This window comes from Eubalaena glacialis, chromosome 1, assembly GCF_028564815.1.
Source record: "Eubalaena glacialis isolate mEubGla1 chromosome 1, mEubGla1.1.hap2.+ XY, whole genome shotgun sequence".
NCBI lineage: Eukaryota > Metazoa > Chordata > Mammalia > Artiodactyla > Balaenidae > Eubalaena > Eubalaena glacialis.
The window spans coordinates 126316523-126342010 of record NC_083716.1 but is presented as its reverse complement, the minus strand read 5'-3'; the positions used below and the strand labels follow the sequence as shown (position 1 = coordinate 126342010).

Sequence of the window (25488 nt, the reverse complement as noted above, 5' to 3'; positions counted from 1 at the left end):
GAGAGAGAGAGAGAGAGAGAGAGAGAGGGAGAGACTTTCCTCAGCTTCGTGAGCAACTTATATGTATGTGGAAGCAAGCTGATTTTTTCTACATGGTACAAACTGGAAGGGATTTCCTAAACATTAGAAATGATCTTTAAATGATTTTAGGACATTTTTTTCTTATTAAGAAAAGCATTATTTTAAGTACTTGGAAAGCACCTATTTACAAATGATTACAAACCAAATCAGGTTGGTGAGTTTCCTGAGCTGACTCCTGCAATGACTTCTTTTAAGAATTACTGTTAGTTTAGCTGGAATAGTTCATTCAGTGACAAACATTTTAGAGCACTCTTTCTATGAACCACATTTATATGCTAGGTATTGAGGAACTACAACATCAAGATGAGTTTCTGTCTTCATGGAGCTTACCAACTACTTAATAAATCAGGTATACACTATATCTACCAAGCAGTTATAATGTCCTCGTTTGAAATGTAATTCACAATTTTTATTAAGTCAAACTGAGCCTTCTTTCAACAGTATAAGTTCTCCTAGGTCTGATTTTTCAACCAGTTAGTTCTAAACATCTCTTAAGAAGTACAAAATTCATTCTAACAGATGTCTGCCAGCCTTTAACCACGGCTGGCCCTGCAGTGTTGGGGACCTCCATGCCACCTAGTCACCAAGGGCAGAAACTGCAGAGCCAGCTGGGCTCCCTCTGCAGCCTCACAGCCATCCAATTCACCAAGTCCAGGGGAGGTCAGCTTCTCAAAAGCCATCACCCCCTTCTCTCCTCTTCACCTTTCCTAGTTCTGACCTCATCAAATCTTGTCAAAACTTCAATAGGTAAGTTTTTCTTTAAATAGAAACGGTTTTCCTGGATATAATAGAAACACATTCTCAGGGTATATCTTTTTTTCAGACAATAGAGAAAGATAGTATAAGGAAAGAATGATGTCACCCATCATTTTACAACCTAGCAATAACCACTATTAGGCTCCTTTTTTCTAGACTCATGGATCCTTTTTAATCCTCAAACCAAAATTGGGTCTTACAAAATTGGATCTTTTGTGAATTTCTTTTTTCTCTTACGCCAAGTGCTACAGGTGTCTTTCTGGGGTAATAACCATGGCTCATCAGCACTTGTTAAAGCAGCACAATACCTCAGTGCCTAGACTCACCCCCTCAAGATGGAATGCCCATGGTTCTGGTCTGCCAGCATCACTTAGTGGAACTAACTGCACTTCCCACACCAGCCATGCAATTCTGTTCCATTCGGGGGGCTTGAACTGGTGCCAATCCCGACCTCTTATGTCCCTCGCTCCCCATGCCGCCAAGGATGGGCACATGATCCACAGGACTCGACTTGACCAAGGCTCACGTGAAAGATGGGTTTACCATCCAAGTCTCGCCTATCACAGTTGCTCCATGGTGAGCGTGTTACTTTTGGAGTCAACATCTTGCTGCTACGGTTACTCAGCTGGCAGGGTAGAAGTCTAGAGCTGCAAATGTCATCTCCGTGCCCATGTGAGGAGAGCCTGCCTGAGAATGATGCCAAATCCAGAGACATGCAAAGCCAAGATAGGGAGAGTAAAGAGATCCTCCAAGCCCTGAATCCAGCTCTGCCTAAAGCCGGTTTTAACAATTCCCAGGACAAGAGCCAACAAACCCTTGTGACCAAGCCAGTTTGACCGAAATCCTGTCTAATACACCCTACCACTTTAGGATGTTTCCAATTATTGACTATCTAAATCAATGACTATCGAAATCACTGCACCCGCGTAAACCCTGCAGTGGATTTCCGAGTAGTCTCCACACCTCCAGCCTTGCCCCTTCGTCCCGTTCTCACTGCCTCCTAACTCCAATCCATTCTTCGTGTTGCCTGACAAGGTATTCTTTGAAACAAATATGTGACTATGGCAGTTTCCTGCTGAAAAGCTTCACTTCCCTCAGGGGGAAGCAGCGCCAAGTATACCTGTCGTTCCAGGTCACCCTTCCACGGATATCTCTTCTTCATGACCTACCCGGGGTTTTTAATGCCATGTTTTTCCATCTTATCTCACGCTGGCATGTGTCTGGCATGTCTATCACTTCCTCCTGCCTTTAAGTCTCAGCTCTCATCGCCTCTTAGTTGAAGGGTTCCCTGACTCCCTAAGACTGAGATGAGTACCCTTCTTCTGCTCTCTTAGACCACGAAGAGTTAGTCCTTATCACACGTCACTGTCTCCACTTATGACTATATGCTCCTTGAGGACTGAGCCATGTTTTACGTGCCTCCGACTTCCAGGAGCCCAGAGCATAGTAGGAACTGAGGAAATATTTTTTGAATGAACGACTGATTAAGTCAATGATGAATGCTTCATTACCTGGTGTGACTGACTTTGTAGGCAGAGCTCTGTTACTAGGCAGCAGAGGTCATGCCTGAATTACTTCCAGCATCACGTTCTTTGCACACAAGCTCCCAAACCAAAGCCCATTCCTCTCAGGATCCATCATTAGCTAAGGCAGCTCACCACTCTATCCTAGAACCTAGCTCAGGCCTGGTATAGTATAGATGTTCAATAAATATTTATTAAATAGATAAATGAACATATTTTTTATCTAGGTCACAAAGTAGATGTTGGGAAGAAGGGAAACATCAGTGATCTAGGCTTTTAAAATTCTAACATCACAGGTTTCTCAGTATCATCATTCATTCAACATTCGGCACATTTACTGAGCACTTACTATGAGCCAGGCAACAACTTAGGAGTTAAGGATTTACCAGTGAACAAGATAAGCATGGATGAAGCTCCCCTCATGGAGCTTCTATTCAGCCAGGGAGGAAGACAGTAAACAATTAAATAAAATAACTCAGTTTTGTACATAAAAAAAATAAACACAATTTGTTGACCAATATTGAACTCTAGTTAATGATGTCATGCTGAAACATCTAAGGGTTAAGTGTTCTTTTATGCATAAAAGGAAAAAAAATTGGATTGATGGATGGGGAGAAGATAGACGTATAGATGGATAGGTCATAGAACAAATAAAGCAAACTGTTAACTGTGGAGTCTAGGCTTTGGGTTTCTATTTTACATTTCTTTCCATTTTTTTATATTTCAAAAATTTCATAACAAAACAGGGAAGAATATTGGCTGCTGTCATTCACGGCATTCACAATTTTGATGCTGATTCTGGTGATGACGAAACCTACATGACAGAAAAAAACTTTACTGAAAAATAGCTACATCACACAAGTAGTCATCTGATTTAAAAAAGTGCACATAGTGATGTTTTGCTTCAAATTTCATCAAAATTGATTTTGTTTCCCAAATGGTAGTGATGCTAGGCTCCTTGAGAGACAGGAGGCTGGGATACAGGCTAGGGAAACTATTATGTACAGCTGAGTTGAAAAGATGAGTATCTGAACTGTTGACAGAAGGCACACCAGAGTAAATTTTTCAAGTGTCGAAAAGCAATTTAGGAGGGAATGGACCCCTTAGAAGAACATTACTCCTGAAGGCTGAGTCTCAGACTGAAGGAATTACAAGGCTGATGCTGTTACTCACTGGTCAGCACAGATGTAAAAGGCAAGAGCCCTCTTGGTCCAAGTGAAAGGCCAAAAAGGCTGTTTGAATCACAAATAGCTCCTTTGCTTGTCAGGCCCTGAAAATAAAGTTGTACACGGAAGCCATGGATACTCAGCTGAAGCCGACACGTTTGTCATTTGCATGAAAGGGAACTGGCTTGTTTCTAAAATTCCTGTGTTGTCAGGCAACATTTTTGGTCTACAAGCCACTATTCCCATCTGATCACGCAAATAAACGTGGATGCAAACCCCAAGTCCTTGGAGAAACTCAAAGAGTTAGAATGTCAACGACAACGACCACCAGTATGATTTGAACAACTCCTGAAAACCCAACCATGTGAATAATTTCTGTGGGAAGACAAGGGAGAGTAACATGAGTTCACTGGCTTCAAGAAGCTTCTGTACTCTTAGATTTTTTTTTAACTGAAGTATAGTTGATTTACAATGTTGTGTTAATTTCTGCTGTACAGCCAAGTGATTCAGTTTATACACATGTGCACACACACACACAATTTTTTTTATATTCTTTTCCATTATGGTTTATCACAGGATATTGAATATAGTTCCCTGTGCTACAGTGTAATCTTAGATTTGTACATTTCTTACCCTTCCCTACATTGTTGCATGGACTAAAAATAGAACAGGCATTATCGTTCCATTTAATTTAATTCAATCGATAAGTATTTTCTGAATGCCTACTAGGTGCCAGACATTCTTCAAGGTATTGGAGTCTCAGCAATGAACAACACAGACAAAACTCCTACTAATACTATCCTCAGATTCCAGCAGAGAAAAAAAGAAAATAAACAAAAGTCCGTGAAGCATAAATGCTAAGTGATAATATAGTTATAGAGGAAAAGAAAGCAGGGAAGGAGTATAAGAAGTTGGGGGAGAAAGGAGTTGCATTTAAAAAAGGGAGGGGGGTCAGGGTTAGTCTCACTGAAGTGACATTTGAGTTAAAGACCTGAAGGAGGGGATATGGAAGTCTAAGGGAACAATGTTCCGGAGGATGGAACAACCGATGCAAAGGTCCTCGGGTAGGAGTGTGCCTGGCCCATCCAAAAAACAGTAAGGAGGCTAGAGAGTAGTGAGTAAGAGGACACGTAGTAAGAGATGAGGCCGGGAGGGGGTTGGGTAGCGGGGCCAGACCACTCAGGCCTTGAGGCAACTGGGGTGACATCTTTCCCTACAGTGAGAGGCTACATCATTGTGGGCACAGGAGTGTCAAGATTTTACTTACATTTTCATTAACTCCATTCTGTGGTTGGGTCTACTTTGTTCTTTACTCTTAATTCAACCAATATTTATCACCAGTGATGTTACAACTTCAGGGACTGAGGACTCAGCAGTGAGGATGCTCATGGAGATGGCGAAGTGGCCTCCGGGCAGGCACACAGGTGTGGGGTGGGGGAGGGGAAAGGAGCAGGGGCGCGAGGCTCAGGGAGGGAAGGCTTTCTGGAGGACAGCACACCTCCCTGGAGGGGGAGCGAGGGACACGGTTTCCGGACAAAGGAACAGCACATGCAATGGCCTGGCTGTCAGAGAGAACTTGGCACCCTGGGAGACTTAAAAGCCTACGGGAGAAAGCACAACATCAGAGGCCAGATGGTATAACAAATGCAAAGGGGATGGAGGTGAAACAGGGAGGCTCTAATGCCTCCAGAATCCCCAGTCTGTTCCTCACTCAACTCTATCACAGCTCCCAAATTTCTACATGTTATCGAGAAACACTGAGCATCTCCCAGCCCGGACTATAATTACACAATATGAGCACCCAGAAGGCAAATTCTCAAAAGGACTAAAAAATTACTTAAGTAAAAATAAACCAATACAAACAGACTTTGCCTTGAAAATAGGAAATGTTCTATTACAGTGATATGAACAGTGAGGTTGCTAAACAGACTAATAAACGTTACGGAAACTTTTCAACGACAGGCGGTAAATATAAGTCTGAGATGCAGCTTGCCTGAAACCAGGAATGAGGAATCTGGTAATCTCTGCTATTGTTACTTTCAGCCACAGTCTTCAGGGCAAGAGAGGAAAAAACTCAATTAGATGAAGATGTTTTCCCACTACTGATGTTTACATAAGCCTGATGAAGTTGTGAAAGAGGGTGCCAGGCAGATAATTAGAACTATCCAAATACAGGATAATTCAAGGTGCAAGACACCAACTTCAGGGTTTTATTTTCTCTTGTAAATGGTACAGGCAGATGTCCTCTCTATTTGATTTTTCTGTGTGGGCAGATTCCTTTCATTCCTGTACTGGGATACGATGCACCTTGTTTGGGACTGAGAAAAATAAGAGAATACCTTATTTTTTCTAAACTCCTTCAGGAGTTTAGAAAAAGCAGTACGCACAGCAGATTAAAGGCTGTTGACTGAAATAATGCCTAAATATAGGGTCAAGTCCCTGGCAAGCCCAGAAAAAGAAACAATTAATTCTCAACAAGAATTAGCAAACGTACCCCAAATAAATACAAAGTCCAATGGACAGACTATATAAAACAGCCTTGGAAACAATGGTTTTAAAAGTTGAACCTTGAAAATATTTTTTGATACAGTAAATGGAAAAAAAGCAGATATAGAATTTTAGTATGTGTGTTATAACTATGCAAAAATATACCCCTGAAAAAGATAATAATGCTTACATTAGGATATGGGGGCCTTTTTCCTTGGGGAGGCTTTCCCTGTTTTTATAATAGGGTTATTTTTCTTTTTTTGATTGGAAAGATGGAAGTCATTTAAATAGAGACTTCAAGAGAAAAATAAAATTTTGCTATCAAGGTGATATGAAGGCGGCAAAGGTGGTGAGGAATCATGGTGGCACCTTCAGAGACCAGCAGACTGGTGAGGTCGGGGAGGCCAGGGGAGGGCTGTGGTAGGGGAGAGAAGGCAGGGGGCCCGAGAGCTATGCTATGGACTTTGGACCTGACCCCATGGGCAAAGGGAAGGCACTGTGGTTTTTGAGGAGGAAGAGCTTGGTCCATGCCGGGCTTTTCAGAGCTGGCTCTGGGGCAGGAGGAGGGTCTCAGTGCCCAGCTCAGAAGCCACACTAGAGTATGGATAAGCGGGAAAAGGAACAAGAGGCCTGCCCGGACGGAGGAAGAACTGCACTTCTCAGCTCAGCTTCCTGGAAAAAACCATCGCTCAAAGATCTAGTTAAATGTCCTTACTGTGGTCTGACCGCTCGGTTGGTCCCTATAGAAGCTGCTGGGAACAGTCTACGCTGACACACAAAAATGCCCAAAAGCAAACAGAATACATGGAGAGGATAGCTCTAGTGAAATTCTGAGATTTGGGGCAAAACAGTGAAGAAAAGCCAGGCTTTTCAGCTTGTAGAAATTCTACCAACTTAGTGAGGAAATGAGTTAGAGGAGAAATACAAGCAGCCTTAAAATGAGAAGTGCTCTCTGAATATTCAACAGCATCAACCTGGTCAGGAGCGTCCGTCTCGCTTCCCTACTCCTAAACGTGCTTCAGGAACAGTGCGGGTGCGTCCTTCTCTTTCCTTATCCTCCTGCTGGGCCCTTTCTAAACAGCCTTCTCCATCCTCTCCCTGTACTCCACGCCTGCCAGAACACTGGTAATCCCAAAATAAGACAGCCGGACTTGACGACGACCTGATTCTACAAGTACAACACTACTTCTGTGGTCTCCAAGCTTTTCCTTGTGCATCCCATCAAGAGAAAACAATCCAAGTACACCCACGGTGTATGTGCACATTATACATCAATTATGTAATGATTACTATCAGCCCATCTATTAAGCACTAGTAAATCTGTTTCATTTTTTAAAAATTGACAAGACATAGGTACACTTTTGACACTTTCATCTTCTATTCAAAGGAATGGTCTTCCCCTTCAGGCCGTGAGAATGGTCACACTTACCCGAAGGAAGATTCTGTGGCAACGACCGAGTTAGACTGGACCCGGACTTAGCCACGAGGAAATTTTCCATCACCCTGTTACTTGATGGATTTTGCCACCATTGATGGTCCCCACCTTGCTCCACTGTCTCATTAGGAGTTATAAAATGCTGATTTTCTAATTTTTCATTCCTTTTGCATTTATTAGCTGTGATTTCCCCATAATTAACAACGTTCTCTCATCAACTATTTGATTATCTTCAAATACAATTTGTCCTAGAAAGGCACGATCAAAGCTGGATTCTTTCCCTTTATTTTTCAGAGTAATGAAGTCGGTGTCTTAGCAACTCGCAAAGGTGATCGATTGATTTTCTGGGTTTTTCTTGCTTGGACTATCATTCTGGATTCATGGATTATTTTCCATTGGTTTGATTCCAATCCACTGCAGCCATTATTTTTTCTGATGCTCAAACTACCCCAGCTTTGGCTCCTGTGTCCTTCTGACTCCACCCCAGGGGTTCTTCTTAGCTCCCTTGCTTCCACGTTAAAGATGTCCCATCTTTCACGGTTCCTGCCCTAGACCTGGAATCACCTATTTGTCTTAGAAAGAGGTTCCTTTAGTGGGAAAGGTACTTAGGAAATCCCAGTCTGAGTGTTAAGGATACTCACTGCCACTGGATTGTCTTTACTTTTGATCCTTTTCAAAGTACAGAGTTAGGAAACATTTCCTTTTCAAAGAGAAAATATAAGTTCATAGTGATATTTCCTATTCAAGCTGAGTATTATACAATCTTTACTTAAATTCTTTACACACTCCCCCCTTCCTATATACTGTAAGCTGTAGTTCCTACAGTATAACTGTAATAGTTTCAAATAACAATATAAATATTCTCCACTACAACTGTATGGTCCAAAGATTGTGCTTTAAAGTCACTTGAAATAATTATTTTATCTGTGTGAGAGATTAGCACCAACCTGATACAGATTTGTTGTTTCATTTTTTGATCTCTTTTCAATCTTTAGTGAATTCTTTTTTCTTTTTATGTAAAACACTTATATGGTTCCAAAGTCAAAATAAAGTACGTTAACAGACATCTAGCACAGGGAACTATATTCAATATACTGCAATAAACCATAATGGGAAAGAATATAAAAAAGAATGTATATGTATGTATAACTGAATCACTTTGCTGTACAGCAGGAATTAACACAACATTGTAAATCAACTATACTTCAATTAAAAAAAAGAGACATTTATTTTCTATCCCTGTCCCTGCAAACCCTCCTCCAGTGGTAATCATTTTTATTAGCTTGTTATTCTTCCATTGTTTCTTTTGAAAACAAAAGCACATTCATACATGTACACACACTTCCCTCCCCCCATACCCTTCTTATATAGAAGGGAGTGACTCCACATACCTTCCTGCACTTTGGTTTTTATCACTTAATATATCCTAGACATCTCCCTCCAGAGAGTGGAGTCTTCCCTCAGCCCTTTTGCACAGTTACACATGACTTCACTCTATCAATAGACCATATTATTCACTCAGTCCCCTATTAGGAACCTCTGGGTTATTGCCAGTCTTTTCCTAGTACAAATAGTGCCACAATAAATGGCCTTGTACACATACTATGTCTGACCTTTGCTCACTTATCTTAGGGATGGATTCCTAGATATGACCTTGTCAAAGGAAGGATGCCTAGGAAGCTATGCTAGACAGTGACAAATCCCCTTGCACAGGGGCAAGTGCCAGCTGGGCTGCATTCCCACTGCTTTCCCTAAGTCTCACCATAGGAAGAGCTGCGTTAGCAAACTTTCAGATTTTTGCCAATCTGATATGCGGGACATGGGATCTTGGTGCAGTTTTAAAATGCATTTCTCTTATCATGAGTGAGGTTAATATGTTTTCATATATTGGGGGCAATACATTTCTTTTTTCTCCGAACTGCTTTTACCCATTTCCTACTGGATTGTGGAATGTTTTCCTCTCAATTTTTAGAAGCTCTTTATACATTAGTGATATTAATTCTCTGCAACACAATTTGTTATGGTGTTATTTTTTTGTGTTGTTGATTTTGCCATACAGGTTTCTTTTTTTCTTTAGGCAGACAAATGTATCAGTTTTGCCCCCGATTCCTGCTGAATTCTGAGTCAGTTAAGAAACTATCCCTTTCCCAGGTTAACAAGAATTAATCTATTTTTCCAACTTTAGTTATATTGTAAGCAGTGAATTGATTTCAATTCAATCAACCAACACTGCTGAAATCCTCCATTCATGGAGAATAAAAATAAGTTTTTTTGGACTCTGAATTCCAACATTCTAAAAGAGAACTTCTTTCTGGAAAAGCCTCCTATTTCTACGCCCCAGATATAGGGAAATACCATCCCATGGAGGGCATAGATATACCATGTCATTTAAGTAGTTTTGGCCATTTTGGACACAGCTAACATTTTATGTATGTGAAGTGACACACAAGCCACTTCTTAGGTTATTTTGTGTCACCTCATCCCAGCCTCTCAAAGTTACACAGCAATGTCGATCCAAAGGTAACTCTAGCCACCTCTCACCATGCTGCCAGCCACCTGTCACCCACCATGCCCTATATTAGTTTGTCCCCTGAACTGCGCCCCAGTGACGGGCTACGATAGGATGACAGAGCTCCAGGAACGGTAATAATAATGCTTACGATGCATACAGAATACTCTCACACACCTCTCTGAGCTAAAATGAACATTTAAACATGAGCAGATTTTTAAAATCACTTCCCCATCTGCCACAGCCCTTCTTAATTCATCCTTCCTTCTCATACTTCACACCCAAGGATTAGTCCAATGTGTTCGCTGCTGCACTCAGTGAACCCGACAAAAGGTCACCTTCAGGTGGCTGCACGTGAGGGGGAAGGGTCAGTACATGGGGAAAAGGCACGGCAGAGGGCCTTGGGTCTTAAAGAAGGAAACAGATTCGCATCTCAGATCCTAATTCTAGGATGGAAATCTCTGGATTAAAATTATTCCGCTAATTTAGGAAAATGGAAATCTGCACTCTGAGTGTCCAAATGAACTGTTTAACTCGGGGGACCTTTCATTTCCAGAACAGGAATTCACCCCATCAAGGGGAATCACCAAGGTCTATGGACTTAAACAATAAATTCATTTTTGGCATGAATACTACAGGATTTGGTATTTGGCTTCACAGTCCTCAGCTAATTATAAATGAAATGAAGCTACAGGCAGGTAGACTGATGGCAGCAACAAGAAATGGTGAATGTGGGAAAGGAACACAGAAAATTGCTGAAAGGCTACAGTTGGGGCGAGCGGGTTCATCAACTTTTAGCCTGTCCACTACATCACTTTACAAAATAATCACTGCTCGTGGCAACATGGACACCACGTGAGCAAGAGAGGGTGAGATTTCATCCTAGGCCCAAGGTTTAAGAAGCCAGTAAGGTATGAAACAGTTTTAAATCGTTCCATTTTGAAAAGACTGACGTTTTTTTCTTTACAAAGTTTGATGCTTAAATAATGAAGGTTTAATTATTTGGAAAATGTATGCACATGGAAGACCTCATTCCTCTTGAATCACCAAGTGGACCCTAAACAGTGTCTGTGTCGCATGAAGCATGTTTACTGCCTGCCAAAGTCCATTCCCAGATGGTTTCCAGTGATACCTCATATTGAGTATTTTTCTCCAGAACATTTCTAAGGCTTTTTACGAAATGTTCACATAGCCTTTCAATTCCGGTTTAAAAAAAAATCCAGTTATTCCCACGAAAAAGGTTCCACAGCACCCATGTCTACAGCTAAGGGCTCTGGGAATCACAACCGAAAATACATGGTGGCCTCATTTCTTTCCCCATTTGTCTTTGGCGGCGTTCTGGAAAGTAGAGGTGAGACACAACTACTCACGGAACATGGTGTAAAACTGCTGCGGGTTCAGATTCCACTTGCCCCAGGGGGTCTTGTGGCCTTTCAACTGGGCATAGTTGGCGTGGTTGAACTCTGGTTCTGTGCCGAATGAGTCCAGGACACGCAGCATGCACCTGAAAGATAAAAGACGCCACGGGTAAAACTACAACCTTGACCCCAAAGTCAAAGAAGCAAAAGCTCTACCCCCTCAGGGACCACCAAGGATGGACAAATCCTTTAAACTGAATGCCACTGGGCAAGAATTGAGAGGTTTTACACTAGCATGTCTACCAAACATCCCCACATGTGACTTCCGAGCCAGAGCCATCACACAGCTCACACAATCTGCTTTAGATGAGTTGACTAATCACAGAAGATGCTCAAATAACAGCGAAATAAAAAGCTCCCAAAAGCTGGAACTGCAGACTGCCATGGTCACTGCTGTACCGCTAGCCTGGGCTGAGCATACAGTGGTGCCTAATGAACAACTGTGGAAGAAATAAAGAACTACCATTTTTAGAGGTTACTATGTCCCCCCAAATTCATACGCTGAAATCCTAAGGAGGTGGTATTAGTAAATGGGCCTTTGGGAGATGATAAGGTCATGAGGGTGGAGCCCTCATAAATAGGAATAGTGCTTTTATAAAAGAAATTCCGCAGAACTCCCTAGCGCCTTCCACCGTATGAAGATACAATGAGAAGTCTGCGACCTCACCTGACCATGCTGGCACCCCGATCTCAGACTTTCAGCCTCCCAAAATGTGAGCAGTACATTTCTGCTATGTATAAGCCACCCAGGCTGTGATGATTTGGTACAGCAGCCTGGGCAGACTGAGACGGAGGTCTTATTCTGCTTAGAGCACATGGCATGTCCTGTCTCCTTCAACAATTATTCAAGATTTTCATCAACTAACTACAGTACGTGATTTTAGGTAAAGCTTAGAATCTCACTCAATAGGCAGTGGTGATTTTTATGTATTTGATATTAAGAGGGCATTATTGTTTTCTCCCAGAGCTCAAAAAGAAGTGAAACTGAAAATGTTTTGTTTGGCTATTCCACAAAAGCCTTAGAACAGCATCAACCAAACCTGGTCTATTGCCTGTTTTTGTATGGCCTTCTAGCTAAGAATGTTCTTTATATTTTTAAATGGTTAAAAAAAAAAAGGGAGAATATTTTGTGATGTGAAAATTATATGGAATTCAACTTTCAGTGTTCAAAAATAAAGTTTTATTTGAACTAGCCAAACCTAGTTGTTTCTGTATGTCTGTGACTGATTTCACACAGTAGCAGGAGACTTTGGTAGCTGCAACAGAGACCACATGGCCAAGCAAAGCCTAAAATATTCACTCTCTGGCTCTTTACAGAAAAAGCCTTCTGACCATTGTTTTGGAGAACATAAAGAATGACCAATCGGAAGAAAGGAATCAATACTAAAACAGAATTTATTTATTTTGGTTACATTTATTTCATCACTGATTATCAAAACACTGATGTAAATTTAACTCATGACTGGCCAATGAAAAAGCACTATTTTCTGTTGTTATGTATCAATAATAATTCTGAATGGCTCTTACTGGACCAATAAGCATAAAAGTAAATAAAGACAGAGCCCACATTTTAGAATCAGATGATGGCAATGACTTTTAAGCATCTGATTCACTTTCTTTCTTCCTTTCCCCACTAGGAGGAAGTCCATCTTCCAATTATTTTTACATCAATGCATATTGCAGAAAAAAAGAATGCAAACACCAGATTGGATTTTCCAGGAAGAGCAACAGTAAACTGTCATTTTAGTGTGATGATTTTCACATCAGAGATCAGCACTATTTGTCTAGACAAGGAAGAAAAGAAAGAGGGGAGGCAAGGTGGAAGGAGCGCGGGCCAGGACCACAAAGTAAAATACAAACTGATCACAGAAACAGTGTCCTTCTTCTGGATTCCCATGTGGCTCTCAAGGAACATTCGATCCTCACAATGACTAGATATATATGTATAAATAACTGAATCACTTTGCTGTACACCTGAAACTAACACAACACTGTAAAACAACTATACTTCAATAAAAAAAAAAAAAGAAAGAAAACAGCTGGGATGATGGTGGCAGCGCTGCAAAGGTCACTACAGGAGAGGGGCGGACGGGATGGAGGGACACACACTGACAAGTGGGGATGGGGAAGGTTCAGCTCCCACAAGAGGGACAGAGCTGGGATTCAAAGGTGAGAGCGCCCTGAGCAGGCACAGCAGGGAGAAACAGGCCACCCTCATCAGAGAAACCTTTGCCTTGAAGGCTCTGGCCACCTCCACTTGTTTGTAATTGACTGACCGTCTCTAGCTTGTGACTCTATTTTTAACTTGGAGTTTTACTGGTGTTATTGTAAATTTGGATAACTAAAACAAACCCTGATGAGTAAAGATGCCTGGCAGGAGCCTAACTCCTGAAACCTTGGACTTTTATTACATGGGGCCTATATGTACGCTACGTGAGGCTGGCTTCTACTCAACGGAAGGCTACAGAATGAATGATGGGATGCGTGAGATACTTATAACTCTACATGCTTATACTTGAAGCTTTGGTTTGGGAGTTGTCTATTTTTTTCTAGCTTCTCTGGGTTTGTCTTATAAACCCAAGGCAGGAGACTGATCTCTGTCTATGACAGAGGAGGCTGAACATTATAGTTTTCTCTCTTCAATCACTTTCTACACCTGTGTGTTTTGGAATTGGGTGTGTGCCGTTAGTACTGATGCTGTTCCTCTAATGTCTTTTGTGTGTCTGGAGCATCAAGAACAGACTGATGACTTAAAAAGATATTTGCCTCGCTGCCCGAGGCAGCTGGCCTCCTAACAGGGCTGGCTGCAGCAATGCCAAAGGATTTCTGGAACATTCTCTCTGCACTAAGCCACACTATTACGAGATGGACGCTCACAACCTCCGTGCCAAGACCCACTTTCTAATTTGGAGTTTGATGTAAAACACGGTATATCTTGGACTATTTGCATCTCACTTTCCTGTGTGTTCTCCATGCTCAGCAAAGCTCTCACATGAAGCAAAATGGATATGAGTTTTGCAGTACCTAGCAGAATACTAGTCGCATGTAGGTATTTAATAAATGTTTCACTGAATGTCCTGGGTCCCTATATAAATTGGACAGAATTTATAAATATTTTTCCAAGATCAACAGGACTCATAGATTTGCTCCTAAATAAAAAAACCAAATGATAACTTTACATTTAATAGAATTCTTATCATCTTCCATCACCCAAGATGAATACAGAGAGCACCAACAATTTCTAATCTTTAAAAGGGAAAGAAATGGGCAAGAAACTTTCTAGAGGACCTGCTTGGCCTTTGGATGAGATCTTAGCTGCATCAGACCACAAAGACGGCAGCACTAGAGTCCTAACAGACCTCCTGCCAGCTAATATCACTAACACAGATGATTTATTAAAGAAAGGAGGGATAAAACATTACACTCTTCCATAAAATCCCCTCAGAGAAAATATGCCTTTTCATTCAACAAGAACCAAATACCAATCAATGGTGACCATTTTAATAATAAAATCATCCTTTTTAATTGACCTCAACGCTACCACTGAGAATATATTTCCATCCAAACAGCCCTTCTTAATCATGAGAATATGTAAGTCTAGGGACGCTCAGTTCCTTCTGCACATTTATCAGACGCCTGCCACTCACAAAACGCCAGAGAAAAACAGCTCTTTCTTTTTTTTAATGCTGTAGCTAAAAAGAAAAAAAAAAGTTTGTTTATTTACAAGGCCTATTAGCAAGAAGAAATATGGCTACTCCCATATACTGGAGAACATTTATGGCAGCCCATGATTCATGAAGATTTCAAAAAACCAACAAACCAAAAAACAGGAAAAACCTGATGCAGAAGGTAGAGTGCTATCCTGGACCAAACCCAGATTTTTACCTTGCTTTTTAAAGAAACTGCAGGCACACCTCACTTTATATTGTGCTTCACATTTTTGCACTTCGCAGATACTACATTTTTTACGAATTAAAGGTTTGTGGCAACCCTGCATTATCAGAGGTTGGTTAGCATTTTTTAGCAATAGAGTATATAAACTTTTTTTTCCCCTTTCCAGTTTTATATTGAAATATAATTGACACACAGCACGGAATATGTTTCAGGTGTACAGCATAATGATTTGATTTATATACAACATGGAATGACTACCACAAGTTTAGTGAACAACCATCATCGTATAGATACAAAATAAAATTTTTTTTCCTTGTGGTAAGAACTCTTGGGTTGTACTTACTTATCTTATAGCTGCAAGTTTATACCTTTTGACTACCACCCCCCAACTCCCCCTCCCCCGACCCCCTGCCTCTGGTAACCACAAATCTGATCTCTTTTTCCATGAGTTTGTCTTTGTTTTCGAAGTATAATTGACCTATAGCACTATGCCAGTTCCTGGTGCGTAGCATAGTGATTCCATATTTCTGTACATTACAAAATGATCACCATAAGTCTAGTTACCATCTGTCACCATACAAAGATATTACAATATTACTGATTATATTCTCACACTGTGCATTTCATACCTGTGAAAGGATTTTTAAAATTAAGGTATGTACTTTGGGGTACATGTGTCCTTTATACAATGGAATATTACTCAGCCATAAAAAGGAACGAAACTGGGTCATTTGTAGAGATGTGGATGGACCTAGAATCTGTCATACAGAGTGAAGTAAGCCAGAAAGAGAAAAACAAATATCATATATTAACGCATATATGTGGAATCTAGAAAAATGGTACAGATGAACCTATTTGTAGGGCAGGAATAGAGATGTAGACGTAGAGAACGGACATGTGGACACATGGGGGGAAGGGGAGGGTGGGACGAATTGGGAGATTAGGTTTGACATAAATACACCACCATGTGTAAAATAGATAGCTAGTGGGAACCTGGTGTATAGCACAGGGAGCTCAGCTTGGTGCTCTGTGATGGCCTAGATGGGTGGGATAGGTGGGGGTGTGGGAGGGAGGTCCAAGAGGGAGGGGATATAGGTATACATATAGCTGATTCACTTCATTGTACAGCAGAAACTAACACAACATTGTAAAGCAATTATGCTCCAATAAATAAATAAATAAATAAAGGTGTATATATATATCTAATACATAATGCTGTTGCACACAATAGACTACAGTATAGCATAAAAATAACTTTTATGTGCACTGGGAAACCAAACATATTGTGTGACTCACTTTACTGTGATACTCGCTTTATTGTAGTGGCCTGGAGTCAAACCCTCAGTATCTTCGAGGTCTGCCTGTATATCCAAAAGGCAATGAAAAGTGGATAGTCTCCTCTCAATGAATCCCTTTCCTCTGCCCAAGACCATTTCACTGACCAGTGAGAAAATCACTGCCACTGCAAAGAAATTCTACAACAATGGGTGCTCCCCCCCACTCTGTTTTTGAGAAGATTCTTAATATTTTGAATTTTGATTTTTTTCTTTTCCATTATGGTTTATTACAGGATATTGAATATACTTTCCTGTGCTATAAAATAGGACCTGTTGTTTATCCATTCTGTATATAATAGTTTGCATCTGCTCATCCCAAACTCCCAGTCCATCCCTCCCCCACCCTCACCCCCAACCCCCAGCAACCACAAGTGTGTTCTCTATGTCTGTAAGTCTGTTTTGTAGATAAGTTCATTTGTATCATATTTTAATTAATTAATTAATTTTAAAAAATTAACTTATTTTTGGCTGCATTGGGTCTTCATTGCTGTGCACGGGCTTTCTCTAGTTGTGGCAAGCGGGGGCTACTCTTTGTTGTGGTGTGCAGGCTTCTCATTGTCGTGGCTTCTCTTGTTTCGGAGCATGGGCTCTATGCACACGGGCTTCAGTAGTTGTGGTGTGCTGGCTCAGTAGTTGTGGCTCGCGGGCTCTAGAGCACAGGCTCAGTAGTTGTGGCGCACGGGCTTAGTTGCTCCGTGGCATGTGGGATCTTCCTGGACCAAGGCTCAAACCCATGTCCCCTGCATTGGCAGGTGGATTCCTAACCACTGCACCACCAGGGAAGCCCCCGTGTCATATTTTAGATTCCACATATAAGTGATATCATATGGTATTTGTCTTTCTCTTTCTCACTTACTTTGCTTAGATTTGATGATAATCTCTAGGTCCATCCATGTAGCTGCAAAATGCATTACCATTAAGTGCCCAACATACAAACCTTCAAGTTGCAAACTTTCAAAGATGAGAACATGTTATAAACCTATTACAGTACAGTACTATATAGCCGATTGAGTTAGTTGGGTACCTAGGCTAACTTTGTTGGACTTATGAACAAATCGAACTTACGAATGCGCTCTGGGAATGGAACTCGTTGGTATGTAGGGGACTTACTGTATTTCATTCTTTTTCATGGCTGAGTAATATTCCATTGTAAATATATACCACATTTTCCTTATCCATTCATACGTCGATGGACATTTAGGTTGTTTCCATGTCTTGGCTATTGCAAATAGTGCTGCTATGAACATAGGGGTGCAGGTATCTTTGCGAATTAGAGTTTTGTCCGGATATACGTCCAGAAGTGGGACTGTCGGATCGTGTGGCAACTCTAGTTTTAGTTTTCTGAGGAATCTCCATACTGTTCTCCATAGTGGCTGCACTAAATTACATTCCCACCCTCAGTGTAAGAGGGTTCCCTTTTCTCCACACCCTCTCCAGCATTTGTTATTTATAGACTTTTTAACAATGGCCATTCTGACTGGTGTGAGGTGGTACCTCACTGTTGTTTTCATTTGCATTTCTTTAATAATTAGTGATGTTGAGCATCCTTTCAGGTGCCTACTGGCCATCTGTATGTCTCCTTTGGAAAAATGTCTATTCAGGTCTTTTGCCCATTTTTTGATTGGGTTGTTAGATTAATCCCTTATTGAACACATCATTTGCAAGTATTTTCTCCCGGTCTGTAGGCTGTCTTTTCATTTTGTTTATGGTTTCCTTTGTTGTGCAAAAGCTTGTAAGTTTAATTAGGTTGCATTTGTTTATTTTTGCTTTTATTTCTATTGCCTTGGGAAACTGACCTAAGAAAACATTGCTACGATTTACGTCAGAGAATGTTTTGCCTATGTCCTCTTCCAAGAGTTTAATGGTATCGTGCCTTGTATTTAAGCCTTTAAGCCACTTTGAGTTTATTTCTGTGTATGGTGTGAGGGTGTGTTCTAGCTTCACTGATTTACATGCAGCTGTCCAGCTTTCCCATCATCACTTGCTGAAGAGACTGTCTTTTCCCCACTGTAGATTCTTGCCTCCTTTGTTGAAGATTAATTCACCGTAGGTGTGCGGGTTTATTTCTGGGCTCTTGGTTCTGTTCCATTGATCCATATGTCTGTTTTTGTGCCAATACCATGCTGTTTTGATTACTGTAGCCCTGTAGTATTGTCTGAAGTCTGGGAGGGTTATGCCTCCTGCTTTGTTCTTTTTCCTTAGGATTGCTTTGACAATTCTGGGTCTTTTATGGCTCCATATAAATTCTAGGATTATTTGTTCTAGTTATGTGAAAAATGTCATGGGTAATTTCATACGGATCAAATTAAATCTGTAGATTGCTTTGGGTATTATGGCCATTTTAACAATATTATGAATTTTCATTTCTTTCAATTCTAAAGGACTTCCAATCTGGAATAACCTTGGACATTAAAGTTAATAATACTAAACTATAAACTAACCTGAAATGGAGAAACTTAGGTCAAGCCATTAAGGATGCACTTATTGGTTAAGTTAAAGAACACATCAAAACATCTCTTTACAGAATAACGATAGAAAAGAAACATATGAAGGGATTTCCAAGTTGTACTAACTGAAAGATTTCAGAGTGCTCTCTTAGGAAGGTGATTCAAAACGAAACGTAGGTCAATATATACTACCAGTTGGTAAAGCTGGTACTAATTTCATGATTTTTACCCAAATTCATGACCATTGACACTATTAAATAATTATGATGTTTAGTTAAATGTATTCACCTTTTAAAATTTATTGGAAACTTTTATAGACCACAAATAAAAGACAGTATCAACTGTAATAAATGGAAGACACAAAAAAGCATATTACTATTCTTCCCTTTTTTTGTGATTATTTCTTTAGACTATACTCTGTTAAAAGTTACTACAAAATAATGCCTATAATTCCCTGTGCTTATCTATTTTATACATAGTCATTTGTATCTCAATACAATACCCCTATCTTGCCCCATGCCCCTTTCCTCTCCCCACTGGTAACCACTAGTTTGTTTTCTGTATCTGTGAGTCTGTTTCTGTTTTGCTGAATACGTTCATTTTATTTTTTAGATTTGGCATGTAAGTGATATCATACCACATGTGTCTTTCTCTGTCTGACTTATTTCAGTAAGCATAATATTCTCTAGGTCCATTGATATTGCTGCAAATGGAAGAATTTCATTCTTTTTTTTTTATCACTGAGTAGTATTCCACTGTATATATATGCCACTTCTTCTTTATCAATTTGTCTATTGAAGGACCCTTGGGTTGTTTCCATACCTTGGCTATTGAAAATAGTGCTGATATGAACACTGGGGTGCATATATCTTTCTGAATTAGTGTTTTCAACTTTTTTGGATATACACCACAGCAGTGGAATTGCTGCGTCATATGGTAGTTCTTTTTTAGTTTTTTGAGGAACCTTCATACTGTTTTCATAGCAGCTACACCAATTTACTTTCCCACCATGCTGTTTGGGTTACTAAAGCTTTGTGGTATAGACCAGCGGTCCCCAACCTTTTTGACACCAGAGACTGGTTTTGTGGAAGACAATTTTTCCACGGATCAGGGATGGGGATGGTTCAGGCTGTAATGCGAGTGACGGGAGTGGCAGATGAAGCTTCACTCACTCACCTGCCTGCCGCTCACCTCCTGCTGTGTGGCCTGGTTCCTAGCAGGTTGCAGACCAGGACTGGTCTGCAGCCTGGGGGTCGGGGACCTGTGGTATAGATTAAATGAAGTCAGGAAGCGAAATACCTCCAGCTTTGTTCTTTTCCCTCGGACTGCTTGGCAATTCAGGGTCTTTTGTGGTTCCATATAAATTTTAGGAATATTTGTTCTAGTTCTGTGAAAAATGTTACGGGTATTTTGACAGGGATCACATTACATCTGTAGATTGCTTTGAGTGGCATGGCCATGTTAAAAATATTAATTCTTCCAATCCAAGAGCTCAGGGTATCTTTCCATTTCTTTGTATCATCTTCATTTTCCTTCATCAATGTTTTACAGTTTTCAGAGTATAGGTTTTTCACCTCCTTGGTTAAGTTTATTCCTAGGAATTTTATACTTTTTGAAGCGATTTTAAACAGGATTGTTTTTTTACTTTCTCTTTCTGATAGTTCATTATTAATGTATAGAAAAGCAACAGATTTCTGTATATTGATCTTATATCCTAAAACTTCTCTGAATTTATTAGCTCTAATAGTTTTTTGGTGGAGACTTAAGGGTTTTCTACATAAAGTATTATGTCATCTGCAAATAGTGACAGTTTTACTTCTTTCCTTCCAGTTTGGATGCTTTTTATTTCTTTTTTTTTTGTCTGACTATTTTGGCTAGGACTTCTAATACTACGTTAAATTGAAGTGGCAAGAGGGGGCATCCTTGGCTTGTTCCTAAATTTAGAGGAAAGGCTTTCACCTTTTCAACACTGAGTATGATGTTAGCTGTGGGTTTGTCATAAATGGCCTTTATTATGCTGAGATATGTTACATCTATAACCAATTTGATGAGCGTTTTTACCATAAATGGATGTTGTTTTGTCAACTGCTTTTTCTACGTCTAGTGAGATGATCATGTGATTTTTATCCTTTTGTTTGTTAATGTGGTATATATCACATTGAATGATTTGTGAATATTGAACCATCCTTGTGTCCCTGGAATAAATCTCACTTGATCATGGTGTATGATTCTTTTTATATAATGTTGGATTTGGTTTGCTAATATACTGTTGAGGATTTTTGCATTTATATTCATCAAAGGTATTGGCCTGTGATTTTCTTTTTTTGTAGTGTCTTTTCCAGTTTTTGCATCAGGGTAATGGTGGAATTATAGAATGAATTTGGGAGTGTTCCCTCCTCTTCAATTTTGTTTTTGAAATAGTTTGAGAAGGGTAAGTATTAGTTTTTCTTTATGTGTTTGGTAGAATTCCCCTGTGAGGCTGCCTAGTCCTAGACTTTTGTTTGCTGGGAGATTTTTTGTTTGTTTTACAAATTCAATTTCACTACCAGTGATCGGTCTGTTCAAATGGTCTGTTTCTTCTTGATTCAGTCTTGGCGTGTTGTATGTTTCTAGAAATTTGTCCATTTCTTATAGGCTGTTCACTTTGTTGGCATTTAACTGTTCATAGTACTCTTATGATTTTTTGGATCCCTGCTGTACTGGTTATTCCTCCTCTTTCATTTCTTCATTTATTTGGGTCCTCTCTCTTTTCTTCTTGGTGAGCCTGGATAAAGGTTTATCAATTTTATTTAACCTTTCAAAACACTAGCTCTTGCTTTCATTGATCTTTTCTATTTTTTTGGTCTCTATTTTATTTATTTCCTCTCTGATCTTTTTTATTTCCCAACTTCTGCTGACTTTGGGCTTTGTTCTCCTTTTTCTAATTCCTTTAGGTGGTAAGTGAGGTTGTTTGAGAATTTTCTTGTTTCTTGAGGAAGGCTCGTATCACCACAAACTTCCCTCTTCGAACTGCTTTTGCTGCATCCCATACATTTTAGAGACTGTATTTCCATTTTCATTTGTCTCAAGGTATTTTCTGACTTCCTCTTTTTTTCTTTGGTCCATTGGTTTTTTTAGTAGCATGTTGTTTAGTCTCATGTGTTTGTTCTTTTCCCATTTTTTTAAAAAATAAATTTATTTATTTATTTATTTATTTTTGGCTGTGTTGGGTCTTCGTTTCTGTGCAAACGCTTTCTCCAGTTGCGGCGAGCGAGGGCCACTCTTATTGCGGTGCGCGGGCCTCTCACTGTCGTGGCTTCTCGTTGCATGGAGCACGGCTCCAGACGCGCAGGCTCAGTAGTTGTGGCTCACGGGCCCAGTTGCTCTGCGGCATGTGGGATCCTCCCAGACTGGGGCTCAAACCCATGTCCCCTGCATTAGCAGGTGGATTCTTAACCACTGCGCCACCAGGGAAGCCCCCATTTTTCTTTCTGCAACTGATTTCTAGTTTCATACCGTTGGGGTCAGAAAAATTGCTTGATATAATTTCTACCCTCTTGAACTTGTTGAGACTTGTTTTGTGGCCTAGCATGTGATTTATCCTGGAGATGTTCCATGTATACTTGAAAAGAATGTGTATTCTGCTGTTTTCAGATGTGATGACCTGTAGATATCTATTAAGCCCAACTGCTCTATTGTGTTATTTAAGATCACTGTTGCCTTACTGATTTTTGGTCTGGATGATCTGTCCATTGATGTAAGTGGGGTGTTAAAGTCTCCTACTATTATTGTCAATTTCTCCCTTTATGTCTGTTAGTATTTGCTTTATGTATTTGGGTGCTCCTGTACTGGATGCATACATGTTAACCGGTGTACTACCTTCTTCTTGTATTGATCCCTTTATCATTATATAATGCTCTTCTTTTTCTTTTATTATAGGCTTTGTTTTAAAAGTCTATTTTGTCTGATGTGAATATTGCTACCCCAATTTCTTGCCATTTCTGTTTGCATGAAATATCTTTTTCCATCCCCTCACTTTCAGTCTGTGTGTGTCTTTAGCTTTAAAGTGAGTATCTTGTAGGCAGCATTTAGATGGATCTTTTTAAAATCCAATCAGCCACCCTATGTGTTTTGATTGGAGCATTTAGTTCAATGACATTTAAAGTAATTATTGATAGATATGTACTTACTGCCATTTTATTACTTGTTTTCTGGGTTTTATTTGTAGTTCTCTGTTCATTTCTTCTTCTTTTTGTTTCTTCCCTTGTGGTTTGATGATTTTCTTTAATAGTATGCTTCTCTTCCTTTCTTTATATGTTTTGTGTATCTACTGTAGGTTTTGGATTTGTGATTACCATGGGGTTCTATGTTGACCTGTAACTATATCTACTTGTTTTAAATTGGTATTCATTTAAGTTCAAACTCATTCTAAAAGATCTGTATTTTTTACTCCCCTCTGCCACATTTTGTGTTTTTGATGTCATATTTTAATCTTCATGCTTCTCCCCTTATTGTTTATTATAGCTATAGTTGCTTTTATAATTTTTTTTGTCTTTTAATCTTCATACTGGCTTATTTAACTGGTTGATCTTCAGTCCTTACTATATATGTGGCTTTCCCAGTGGGATTTTCCCTTTCCTATAGATTCTTACTTCTTTTCCACTTAGCGAAGACCCTTTAACATTTCTTTTAGGGTTGGTTCAGTATTGATGAACTCTTAGTTTTTGTTTGTCTGAGTTATTTATCGCTCCTATTCTAAGTGATAATCTTGTTGGGTAGCATATCCTAGGTTGCAGGTTCTTCCCTTTCAGCACTTTGAATATATCATGCTACTCCCTTCTGGCTTGCAAAGTTTCTGCAGAAAAATCAGCAGATAGCCTTATGGGGTTCCACTGTATGACTTATTTTTCTCTTGCTGCCTTTATAATTCTCTCTTTAACTTTTGTCATTTTAATTATGATATGCCTTGATGTGGGTCTGTTTGTGTTCATCTTGATTGGGACCCTCTGTGCTTCCTGTACATGGATATCTGTTTCCTTCTTCAGATTTGGAACGTTTTCAGCCATAATTTCCTCAAATACATTTTAGATCTCCTTTTCTCTCCCCCTCTGAGACACCTATAATGTGACTGTTGGTAGACTTAATGTAATCCCAGAGATCCCTTAAACTGTTCTCATTTTTTAAAATTTGTTTTTCTTTTTGCTGCTCTGATTGGGCAATTTCCATTATTCTATCTTCCAGACGACTTAGGTGTACTTCTATATCACTTAGTCTATTATTCATCCCTTCTAGTGTGTCTTTTTTTTTTATTTCACTTATTGAATTCTTCATTTTTGATTGGGTCTTTTTTATACTTTCTAGTTCCTGGTTAAAACTCTAACTGTGTTCATCTACTCTTTACTCTAGTTCAGTTAACATTCTTATTACCAATGCTTTGAATTCTTTATCCAGTAATTTGTTTATTTCTGTTTCATTATTTTTTCAGGGGTTTTCTCCTGTTCTTTTGATTGAGACCAGTTCCTCTTTTCATTTTGCTAAACTTTCTCTGCCTCTATGAATTTACGTGAAAAAGTTACCTACCGCAGTCTTGAAGGGGTGTTCTTACATGGGAGTACCCCTATACAGACTGCGTGTGCCCAGTGCCTTTGGTGGGAGAGCTGGATTTGATGTGAATGCAAGTCACCCTTTCCTCAGGGTGTGCTGACAGCTATCACCTTGGTATGGGTGGGGCTGGAGATGAAGGGGCCAGAGCTGAAGGCGGGTGTGAGGTGGGGCTTCCTCTCTGCTTGGTGGCCATCACCTCCTTATCAGGGGTGGAGTCTGATGCCAAGTTGCTGAAGTAGAAGCCCTGAGGTTCAAGCCCGAGCTGGCTCTGTTCCTTTAAGTGTGTGCTTTCCCTTCTCCCAGCACTGGGACCCTTACCCCAGAGGGTGAGGGAGTGCTGAAGCAAGGGCAGAGGGGTGCAGGCTCTCAGCTTGTGTAGCTTGACCACAGAGATCTGAGCTGTCTCCAGTGCACTGTCTGTACAGGCACCAACAATTGTTTCCCTCGCTCTGCTCAGAGGCAACCTCGGGTCGAAGTACCCTTTGCCCCTCACAGTCATTCATCGCCCCCAATCTCCTCCATCCCTGCTTTGCTGCGGCACCCTTGGCAGTTGGAGCCTGCGTGACCTCTCAGCATGTATCGGAAGGTGAGTTGTGGTGGAGTGGCCGCCATCAGAGGTCTGGGCTGCTTCTGATGCACTGCTTGAGTAAGTGCCAACAATGGCCACTGCCTCCCCCAATGCCCAGGCTCCATCCTGGGACCGAGGTCGCCTCTGTGTCCCACAGTCTTCTCTCTCTCGTTGTGGCCACCCCAGCTCCAGTGCCATCTTGTACATGGAGTAAGTGGGGCTAGAGCTTTTGCTGGGCTAGGGCTGGCACGTGTTGAGGCAGTTGCAGGAAACCTCTGTCCGTC

The 25488-nt window shown here is 40.3% G+C and overlaps 1 protein-coding gene across 9 annotated transcripts in view; it reads right to left on the bottom strand.

Annotated features, from left to right (window-relative positions):
• MGAT5 (alpha-1,6-mannosylglycoprotein 6-beta-N-acetylglucosaminyltransferase) overlaps positions 1-25488 on the bottom strand; it is a 362899-nt gene that overhangs the window by 106710 nt on the left and 230701 nt on the right. For all 9 annotated transcript variants that reach the window (XM_061183287.1, XM_061183259.1, XM_061183249.1 and 6 more), the window contains one exon: positions 11328-11461. In XM_061183287.1, coding sequence (XP_061039270.1) covers positions 11328-11461 — 134 coding nt within the window. The remainder of the gene's footprint in view (positions 1-11327; positions 11462-25488) is intronic.